This window comes from Geospiza fortis, unplaced genomic scaffold, assembly GCF_000277835.1.
Source record: "Geospiza fortis unplaced genomic scaffold, GeoFor_1.0 scaffold635, whole genome shotgun sequence".
In the NCBI taxonomy this organism is placed as follows: Eukaryota; Metazoa; Chordata; class Aves; order Passeriformes; family Thraupidae; genus Geospiza; species Geospiza fortis.
Window position 1 is genome coordinate 332499 of NW_005054610.1, and position 11512 is coordinate 344010.

At 47.4% G+C, this 11512-nt stretch overlaps 1 protein-coding gene across 1 annotated transcript; it reads right to left on the reverse strand.

The window, feature by feature from the left end:
- Positions 1-4027: 4027 nt before the first annotated feature.
- LOC102033699 (keratin, type II cytoskeletal) lies at positions 4028-9490 on the reverse strand. Its single transcript, XM_005430249.1, has 9 exons — positions 9035-9490; positions 7823-8037; positions 7398-7458; positions 6680-6775; positions 5928-6092; positions 5723-5848; positions 5258-5478; positions 4973-5001; positions 4028-4503 (listed from the first exon to the last, which is right to left on the reverse strand). The coding sequence occupies exons 1-9, from the start codon at positions 9488-9490 to the stop codon at positions 4028-4030; spliced, it is 1845 nt and encodes a 614-aa protein (XP_005430306.1).
- Positions 9491-11512: the final 2022 nt, after the last annotated feature.

Consider the following 11512-nt stretch of genomic DNA (forward strand, 5'->3'; position numbering starts at 1 on the left):
ACAGCCTTGGCTCAGAGAATATTTCCTTGTTCCATTCACTCTGCTGGGGTTAATTACCAGCTCAACTATTTACTGGGATGGGCGTTCTTCCTGCTGTGGCTGCAGTTGTGCTGCTGTTCCTGCCTTGTGCTGCAGGGACGCGCTGTGGCCAGGACTTCTGAGAGATGATTTTCTGGGAGATGATTTTCTGAGAGATGATTTTCTGGGAGATGACTTTGTTCCTGTCAGAGTCCCACCTCTTCCTCCTCTTTCTGCATCCAGTCTTGGTGCAATCAGTGCAGAGAGATGATGTGGGCGAAGAGGAATCCCACTGAAGGATCTTAAAGCCCATCCCACTGCAGTTGCTCCAAGCCTTGTCCAGCCTGGCTTTGGAACTTCCAGGGATGGGGCAGCCACAGCTTCTCTCAGCAACCTGTGCCAGGCCCAACCCTCACCTTTCTAGTCTATAAACTAAGCTCAGGTTGTGGGGGTTGTGCCATGAATCACTCTTGTTTTAAAAATGAATTTATGGCAGAATTTTCCCACCCTGCTCAGGATGGTTGAACTGGAAGATGCTTGTTGGGAAGGGTGGGGAGGGGTCTGATGCAGGAGGAGAGTCTCCCTTCTCCTCACGCTGGTCTTCTGGCAGCACACGTTTGTTTTTTGGAGGGGGAACCCTCTGACTGGTCCGTGTGTCCCCTGGGTGATGAAAGAGACCTGGACCACGCACTCAGCCTGGATGGATATGCTTCTGCCCTTTCCCTTCTTCATCTCCTCAACCCTGGTAGGCTTTGGTTTGATGTCCTGGGTTTGGTTGGGATGACATTAATTTAATTAAATTAGTCAACCAAACCCAAGACATTTAATAGAATAAAATTCCTGGAATGGTATTTCTAAATTTTTTTTCTCGCTAGAAGAACTTCATGAAGACATTGCTCCAGTATCAACATGTTTTCTTTGATAATTTTTAATTGAAATTCCAGTTCCCCAAGTTATAACGAGTGTTTGAACTTGTTGCTATTGAAAAGGAAGGGAAAAATAGTCAAAACACTCCTTAAGACTAAAAAGGAAATAAAAATAATGAAGTCAAAACAATCCCCAAGATTAAAACACAAAATAAATATTGGGATGACAGGTAGCAATGCCTTGCCAGGAGAGAATTTTGAGCTTGTTGTACAGCTTTAATGAATGGTTTGAAAATCATTTGAGATGAACCTTTTCCCTTTGCTCCTGATATAAAATTTTTAAGAGCTGTAGCCAGAGAGAGAAAAATAAATGCAGCCTTCATTTCCCTCTTTGGTTTGCTAATATAGCTCAGAATATTTGGGTGTTGGCTACAGGAGGAGGAGGAGGAAAGGAGCTGCCCTTGTTTTGGATGAGGCAGGATCACCTCCCTTTCTTCTCTCTATTATTCAGGCTAGTAAAAGTTAATTATTCCTCTGAAATTAGGCAGTCACCTCCCGCTTTCTCAGTCAAGAATGGGAAGAGGCACCCTTGGTAATGCTCGGAATATTTCAGGCTTCTGTCTGAGCTCAGCCCAAGGCCCCGCAGGGACAGCCCAGGCTCGAGTCCTCTCTCACCTGGGGCTGCCTCGGTGTCTGACTTTAATGGTCGGGGGGAAAACTCTGGAAATGCTGGGGCGTGCCAGGCCCCCGCCCCTCTGAGCTGGGAATGCCTTGCAAAGCCAGTTCCTGTTTGTCCAGGCCATAAAGGCAGAGAAGGTAGGGGAAGAGCAATGGGTCAGGTCAACCAGGTGAGGACCAAAGCCTGGCTCCAAAGCAGGGCTTCCTCCCTCTCCTCTTCTTCAAGAAGCCATCTTTTTAGTGAACCCAACAGAAAGGGACCTTGGCACAAAGCCAAGACAAATCATGCTGGCTATGGATTGTGAAGGGATGGCCAGGCCTCCTCACAGACACAAGACCCAGATTTGGAGCTTCAGAGTTTCCTGAACACTTGGCCGAGGCTGAGTGACATCTTGACACTGCACCATGAATCCATGATATTCACACAATTAATGGAAGCTGCCTGATGGGAGGGTCTCCTATTTCCAAATTCCGTTTGCAAATGGCGAATGAAGCAAGCTCAAGTGCAGAATTCCCCACTGAGATGAGCTCCATCCCATCTACTTGGAGCCAATTAAAATTGAAACTGCTGAACTGGGATTCCTCGTTGGAGAGAGGGCACAGTTGGAGGACAAGCATCCAGCTCACCATACCAGGGTTTGACACGCAGCTGGTCAGAGCTGGATGAAGCATTTTCCACTCTCAGCACAGAAATTACATCCCCTGCCATTCGCCAAAGGTGCTGATCTTATTCCCCACCTCTCCCTTTAATTGTCCCCTTTTTTCAGGTTGCAATTAGAATGTTGCCCTGTGAGAGTGGAGAGATTACTGGGGCTGCGTGGCCTGTAATTCTTCCTGGGCTGGAGACAGGAAGAAATTCCCTGTGATAATAACGTCTGCAAGTCAGGCGGGAGAGGCAGGGAGGATTCCTGGGAATTTGCAGGCGCCTGGCATGGGACACCCATGTTTGGGTTGATCCCCCTGCCTGGGGCTGCCTCCAGAGCCAGGACGGATCCCATTGGTGCAGACAGCCTCAAGCTCCATGCATTTAATGCTAAATTATGCACCTGTGTTTGGCTGGATGAATCACCCCGTGGAAATGTCGTTTTTTCCAAGAAATTAATCCCCAGCAACCCTACTGAGTTCAACATGGGAAACTCCAAAACCAGGGCAAAGTCAATCCCACCTCACTATGGCCAAGAGATCTCAGTGCTTTTTATGTCACACAGTTCAAATAACACTTTGTCATCACCAAAGCCACTAAAACCAAGTTTTTGTGTCTGAAACATGTCTCTGGTCTCACAGCCTTGATCACCAGACCTATGAGCCCAGAAGGGCACTGATGAATTCATCTTCATTCAACTGCTCTGACTTGAAAGGATCAAACAAATACATTGTTTGGAGGTTGCAATAGGTTGGAAAACGCTACCATGTGGTGCTTAGGATTATTTTGGAGGTTTCTAAAAATCTTTGACATCAATTGTTAATTGGTCTATAAAATATCTTATGTGATATGCTATGAGGAGATAAATAAACCACAGTTACCCCCAGTGACACCTGAGCCCCACGGTGTCCCAAACTGCCCACAGAGAATCCAAAGGTCTCTTCGGTTCCTTTTATCCCCAGAGTATTTTTTCACCTATCTTGTAGTTTCTTTAAATACCATCTATGGAAAAATTGAGAGACAAAAGATGTCCTTTCAAAGCAGTTTATTGAGGACACAGTGAGAAGCTGGGAAGTTTGAGCAGTCAATGGGAACAGCTCCATTTGTCAACATGTCAACATGGACAATTTATGCACCAATAACTTCCCTTGGCATTCTGGAGGGATGGAAAAGCAAAGGGAGTAATCACTTCTAAAATTAGCACTCCTTGAGCCAGCCACCCTAACATGCAGAAGCAAACAAAAGTACTATGTGCTCATCCATGAGCAAATTTCACACACACAAAAAAAAGCTGATGGCTGTGAAGTAACCAGCAGGTGCTTTGAAAATTGCTTTGTTTCAGATTTAAGCATAAATTTGCAGTGCAGGGTTTTCTTGGACCAAAAAAGACAGGATAAAAATAGAGGGAGTCTGCTCTTTGCAGCATCTCCTGGGAAAGTTTAAGCAGTTGAATCCTCACTCTCTTTTCTGAAATGCTTTGGGAGGAGCTGGAAGAAAAAAAGAGGGCTCTTGGAGGGGGGAATATTGAAAATTAATCTGCTTGTTATGGGAAAAGACAGAGGGGGAAGCAGCACAACAAACAAACCCTTGAAGCTGTGATAACCTAAAGTAAGGATTCAGAAATCACACTGTGCAGAGCACCTGCAGGAGAAGTTTCTAGAGGGATCTTTAGGCTTGGGGATTCTGAAAACACAGCTTGGGAGCATAAATCTGGGGCTAATAAATGTGGGAATGGGTTTGGTGACAAATGTTGCTACTAAGGGGCAGAGGAATCACCCTGCATCGTGTTGGCACGGGGCTGGCACATCTGAGCGCCGCTGTCCTATGGGACCACACAGGGGTCTCTGACAACCCCAAAATTCCCCACCACGCCGTTGTTGCACCCCACGACCTCAGGGCCACTGGACACAACGACGGGGGGCCCCGCCAGCTGCCGGATGACGCAGCCCTGGTTCCCAAAGCTGAGCACTTGTCCAGCCTGGCAGGGCCCCATCCTGGCATTCAGGCCCGCGCTCCCAGCGCTGACCACGGTGCGGGCTGGGTACCCCCCGCTGCGGGAGCTGAACCCCCCGGCTTTGCAGCTGACCCCTCCAGCCTGGCAAAACACCTCTGGGACACACTGCTTGGCCACGGAGCTGAGGACTCTCTTGGGGTGGATGCCGGCGCTGCGGGAGCTGAATCCGCCGGTCTGGGAGCTGTGGCGCCCGGCCCGCCTGCCCAGGGAGCCGTAGCCACACACGGCCCCGTTGGCCATCATCCCACTGTCATCAGGGATGTTGTAGCCACTGCTGACCACAGCTGCAACAGAGGCCATGGGAGTCAGTTAGGGAAGAAAACTGGACGACTTCCACAAGGCACGTTGTTTCTCGATTAACAGACCCAACCAAACCTGATTTCCTCTGGATTTGTCCAATGAGTCTGAGCCCCTGCTCCTTCCTATTCCTCCCCCATGTCCCAACACATCCCCTCATGAATCCTCCCCCTTCCCATGTTGCTGGTGCCTCCTAGGTTCAGTACATATCCCATGGTCCCCAGGACATCTCCCTGTTGCCTCCAAGGGTAGAAAAGGATCTTGAGTTTGACCTTCTCCCCTCACTCCAAAAGCTGGATTTTTTTAAATTCAAAGGTATTTGAGATTTCTGGGTCTAAACTTTCCAGAACTGGAAAAGGGAGGCAGAGGGACCTGGGGCAGACAGATAATGTTGCTCCCAAAGGTATCTGTCCTAAAACAAGAAATCTTCATGGCTGAAAATGCACAGTTACTTACACACGCTCACAGGGTTCCCCACACATATCCTGTGGGGAGAAAAGAGAAACACACATTACTCACAACTTCCAGCCACAACCCAGACCACTTAGTCCCTTGTTGCAACACGCCTCACTATCCCTAGGACAGGAACTGTTTTTGCTGGCACCCATGTGGCCTTCATGGCCTCCAGGCACCTCTCCAGGTCCAGTTTCTGTGAGCCTGGGGAGACCTTGGAGGTGGAATTCACTTGGGAGCAGGAACTGCCATAGCCTCAGATACACAGGAGGGAAAAGTGTCACCAACCTGCTCTCTTCACCCTCCAGCAGAGTCTTGTAGGTGGCAATCTCGATGTCCAGGGCCAGCTTGACATTGAGCAGCTCCTGATAGTCCCGCAGCATGCAGGCCAGCTCGTCCTTGGCCTTCTGTAGAGCATTCTGCAGCTCAATGTGCTTTTCTCGAGCATCTTTGAGGGCACAATCCCCACGCTGCTCAACATCACAAATGGAGGTTTGCAGGCAGGAGACCTGTCAGGGGAGGATAGCAGTGTAGGTGTCTGCAAAACTTCTTATCCTGGTTTTTGGACACTCTGGGTTTGGATAAATCTGCTCTTCCAATTGCAAACAGGGGAAAACCACCAGCATCCCATCCCTCTCCACCCACTTTGCGCTTTCCAGCCAGGGCCTAGAGCAGATGTCAAGTCTTCTAAAGATCAATGCATCACCTTGCCCTGTCTCTGATCTGTCCTACTTCTCTGGAAACATCTCCTACCTGCTTCTTGACGCTCTCCAGCTCACACTGCAGCTTCTGGATCATCCGTGTCAGCTCTGAAATCTCACACTTGTTGCTCTGCAGGTCATGGCAGAATTTCCCTCTCTTATCCTGCAGCTCCTGAAACTGGAACCAAGAAATAGGACAATCGTCACTTTTGGCCTGTGACATTGCCAGGCACAGACCCAGCTGGCCTTTTACTCACCCTGTTCTGGTAGAAAGCATCGACTTCTTCTTTGCTCTTCTGGGCAATCTCCTGGTACCAGCACTCGACGTTCTTGATGATGCTTTCCATGTCCAGGTCTCGGTTGTTGTCCATCTTGACGATGACAGAGGTGTCGCAGAGCTGGCGATCGACCTGGGCCCTTTCCTGCGGGGTGGGAAGGGCTTTGTCAGCTCTTCTCACCTCTCAGGCTTTGCAAGGAGGGAAGGGCTGGGACATGGAATGGCTGAGGGATAGAACAAGTCAAGAAATGTCCCTCGGGATGGCTCAGCAGAAAATCCTGCGGCAGGATGAGTTACCACCTGTGACTGCTGACCTATGTGCTGACCTGCAGCAATTCTGTCCACATCAAGGGCAAGAAATTGGAGTGACTTAACCCTTGGTATCCTCTCATCTCCTGCTGCCTGAGTGATTTAATGACAGGACTGAGCTGGGAGTTGCTTCAGCTCTAATCAGGCAGCTGCAATCCGGAGGAACGAGATGGACTCATCTTTTCTCCAGGGTAGAGTTAGGACACAGCCAATTCCTACCTGGAGCTGCATGAAGGAAGGGGGAACCACCCTATCTCCAGCATAATCATGTTAATTTTTTATCAACCTTGTACTTCCATGCTTTTAGTTATTCAGGGCTTTGTATGAGACACATCCCAGAGGAGTTTCAAGCAGTAGAAATTTGGAGCACCTGAAGGATAAGACAGGACCACCAAAGTCCCAGGATGTACCAGAGGAACTCACCTCCTCAAACACACATTTCAGCAGCTCCAGCTGCCTCCTTAACAGATCCACCTTCACCTCCAGCTCTTCCTTGTTTAAGAAGATGCAGTCTGCATCCTGCAAGAGGAGAGACACACACATTCCAGCCCAAACCTAGCTGTAAATGTTGGAGAAACACACAGAGGCAACACCAACAAGACAGAAATGTGTCTCAACAAGATTTCAAGAGAAAAAAGGTGTGAGAGGGTGAGTCAGGATATCCTGGTGCCTCCTGAAGGAAAACGAAACCATTCCAACATGACTTACAGGAATTAGTTGATTTATCACTTAGGACGCAGCTACAAACCCACAACTGTCTAATGAGTATTTAAACACCATTTTTAATATTCTTCAAATGATTCCTGCTTTTCTGATGTCCAAGAATAAAGGATGTGGAGAGACAGACAGAAATAACCTGGTGTTCTGGTGTGACCTGTCCTTCTCTGTCCCCCTCCCACACTTCAGGAATATTTTTGAGGCAACAAAACTGGTGCTGTAGTGCTGATGATGTAAACTTTGGGGAGACATTATTTTTACTTTCTACTTACCTCTTTTCCCAACCTTGTGCCTCTTTCTAAGTCTTCCTCCATCTCATTATAACACTTTTTTTGTTTTTTGTTAATAATTAACTATTTCAGCCAAGTTTTGCCCCAAAAAACCTACTACAGGTAAAACTATTCATGCTGTTTGAGCTTCTCACCTTTTTGAGCGCCACAAATTCATTCTCCACAGTTGTGCGCCTGTTGATTTCCTCTTCATACCTGTTGGAAAAGGAGGAAAAAAGGGCTGAGGAACAAAAAATGCTCACTCAGACATCAACCATCAGGTATAAATGATAATGACTTCAGGTATAAATTACAATAACCACCAGGTAAAAATGACAACTCTCTCTTGCTGGGACTGCCACCAGGCACTGCCAGATCAGTGTCTGGAGACCAGCATTAAACCATCTCAAGATCAGAAGCTTCTTCATGAGCAACAACATTACCAATGCAAAGAGCTTGCCAGTGAGACAGAAGAATGTGGCAGTCCCAGAGGGGACATGCCACAAGTCTAGGAGAAGTTGCCCAAGATGAACCAGAAAAGCAAAACGCCACCAGCTAGAGGAGCTCAGAAGGTCCTTACTTGCACTTGAACTCCTCCACCAGCTGGCTTGTGGCACATTCTTCACTGCCCAATTTCTGCTTTTCACACAGCAAACAGTCCAGGCGCTTTCTCAGGTCACAGATGTAATTCTCAAAGTACAGTTCCAGGTTTTTCCCTTTTTTTGGCAGCACATATTGCTGCAGGAGGCCCCACTTGGTCTCCAGCACTTTGTTCTGCTGTTCTAGGAATCGAACCTGAAGGCAAAAGATAGCAATTCTTCAAGTAAAGAGGTGAAGGCAGGGACTCAACACCTGTTTAACTCTCTGCCCTTAACCACAGGTGGAGGAATGGGATTTTCAGGAAGTGAGAGATGATACGGCACCATGATCTGAAAGTTATCTGCCCTTATTAAGCGATCTTTATGCCACAAGTCTGAATTATTTCAAAATCTAGAATTCAGACATGTAAATTATTTAGAAATCTAAATGTCACGTCTGTATTATTTAGAAATCAAAGACTCCCATGTCTACATTATTTAGAAATCCAGGAGCCTGGTGTCTAAATCTGAATTTCTTAACAAGTATTAGGAACAAAACTCCAGGTGGTGCCTCTGATGTATTTTAGGATAAAATCGAGTCCCCAGATAGTGAAACTGCTTTGTCTGTTTTTTCTACAAAGGGATCCTTGGGTGACAGATCAGATTTCATCTCTAACCTTCACATGTCTGGATCAAGATTAACCACCTTTGCCTTTGAGAAAGTTTTTGGAACTGTCACTATATTTAAAGTCAAAGAGAGGAGGGAATTATTTGAATTATTTAACACAGGACAGAAAGATGAACCAGTCAGGGCTGTAACTTCCACTTAAGCTGCAGCAAGAAATCTGATTTGAACTGAGACTGTCCAAGAGGTAACGCCTGCAAGAAAGTCCAGTGCAACCATGGCCATGATTCAAAGGCCATGGAATGCCAGAGCAGGCACAGAGCTGAAATGAACCCCATTAAAAAGATCTGAATCTGGATCAACATGCTCTTAAAATTACTATTAGTTATTAAAAATTGTTAGAATTATCTTAAAATTTTCTGTGGAAAGCTGGACCCCTGCATGGATCCAGCTCAGGGATTCATGGCAGAGCTGGACTGGGGCTTTGGAGGAGGTTGATGGACTTGTGGCACAAGATGGGTTTGGGAGGGGTTCAGTCAGGTTTCGTTTTCCTCGAGGGAGAGCAATTCTGGAGCAGGACTGCACTCACCTTGTCGATGAAACAGGCAAACTGCGTGTTGAGGGTCTTGATCTGCTCCTTCTCCTGGCAGCGTATCTCGTGTTCCAGCGGGTCCACCCCGACGCAGAGGGGCTTCAGCAGCCGCTCGTCGATGCAGATCCCCTGGATGCCGTCGGCCTTGCGCTCGGGGTACCCCCGCACGATGCTGTATCCACGGGGGCCGCACAGGCCAACCCTGCCTCCTGCAGCATTCCCGTAGCCCATGCCTCCGAACCCCATCTCCCCAAAGCAGGCGGTGCCGCAGCCCCCGTTGACATAGGAGATCCTCCTGCTGCCGCCCAGGTTGCAAACGCTCCTGCTGCTGTAGGCGCCGCAGCGCACCGGCTGGCTGGTGGCCGCGGCGTAGCTGCGGCCGCAGATCTCCGAGGCTGAACTGAAGCCTCTTCGTCCCAGGACAGATCTCACCGTTGGTGCCTGCCTGCTCATTGTGGCTTATTTGAAGGTAGAATAGCAAAGTTATGGGGCTGCTCTGGTGCAGGATAGGAACAGGGATCCCACTGGAGAGACGCGGGGATGCTGTCCCTTATATATATTTTGGGAAGCTGGCCTTGATAGGATCAGGACGGTAATTTAAGTACTTAAGGGTTTGGTTTGCCTGGCAGCAATAAATGCTCCTCAAAATGCAAACCAGCCCAGCAAATAGTAACTACTGAGGAAATAAAAAGGAATCTAAAAGTGCTCTGTTTGCAAGTTGCCTTCGAATACATTATGGTTTGAAGTGCTCCCCTAACTTAGTGCTAATTATAGTTTAGGAACATTTTTGAAGAACTCTTTGTGATTTGTTTGCAGTGTGTCGTTTGGGGTTTTGTGTCTCATAGGGCTGTGTGTGATGGGATGTTTTGCGGACTTGCATTTTGTGGGGGTAATTTCACAATTCTGGGTGCAGAAAAGTAACTCAAAGGAAAAATAAAAGAAGAAAGTCAATTGTAGAAGAACAAACACTGTGGAAGTTGTGTCATAATGGATGATTTCTGTATCTGAAACACCAGTAAATTCACTGAGCTTAAGGTCTGGATTTGTATGCAAGGACTCAAAATATCTCCCAGTTACATGTACAGAATCACAGAATTCTGGGAATTCGGAAAATGTGCAGAAGCCTGGGAATGTGCAGCATTTCATGATGACCTTCCCTGAAACACCAATGAAGCAGATCAGGTTTCATCCAAGATCTGTGACATATTTCTGTTTGCTCACAGATGTGAGCAAACAGAATGATGTTCTGTGACATCAGTGACCATTTTTTCTAGAATTATGCTGGAAGTTTTTATTTGTGACTGTTAATTCTTTGGCTTTCACTACTCTTTGGCTTTCACTATTCTGGAGCTTCTTCCAAGGCTGGGTGTCAGAGCCCTTTCAGACTTGCCTCCTGGAAGTCTCTACGGGGAACAAAAAAGGAACAATAGTCTGTTCCAGCTTGGCAAGATCCGCCCCATTCACCAAGTGACGGCTGAATTTGGGTGACTTTGCCAGACATGTCCTTGAGACTTGGGGAGACCGCTCCAAGGCAAGGAGTCCCTGGGGCCGTGCTCAGGGGAATGGGGGCAATTTGCTCTCCGCAGGGGCTGGGCTTTCTGCACCAACAGAGGAAGTCTTAATGAGTAGATTAGGCTGGACAACAAGGAAGGCTCTGACTCACACTGGGGAGATGAGTCCCTCTCTCTCCTAATCACCAGCCCAAGGAGATGAGGCAGGAAACCTCTCCAGGCCTTCTCCAAACTGGCAGTTGGAAAGTCAAAACAAAAGGGCTCTTTCAGCTCTTTGCAGAAGAAGTGTTTGGGAGAAAAAAAGGACACTATAGTTCAAACAACTGAACACCCTCAGTCCTTCCTCTCGAATGGAGCAATGCTTGGAGGAATCTCCACGTTATATAATGGGGTGGCAGCTGGAGACCCAGGTTCTATGTTCCCTCATCCTCATTAACCTCCTCCAAAAACATTTTCCAAGAGTCAGGATGACAAAAATTATGCCAAACCTCATCCAAACACACAACTTTCTAATATCAAGTGGTTGAAAAGAACATGCACATGGAAACTGTGGGATGTGACGGCAGCTCCAGGATCCCCAAAGCCATTAATTGAACCTGTAATTGCAACTTCTGTGAGCTTGAGGGGCTGGTGGTATAAATTAGTTGTGTAAACTGCTACTTTTGCTGTATCCAAAAGGGATAATTCCAGATATTTACAACATTCAGATGACACCCTTGTTTGTAGTAGTTCAGGCTTACAGTGTAAACTCGGCTGCCAGCACAGTTGGAAATATCAGATTAAACAAATATGAGAGGCTTCAAATGCTGCAGTTTGGAACTTCCACAGTCCTTGAAGTTCTAAACAGACTTATCAGAAGCAAAATGCAGATTTGACTCCAAAGAAGAGCAGATGTTCGGAACCCTGTGGAGGAAACCAGCCTCATCATCAGACTGAAGATATGCCCCATTCCCATTCTGCACCC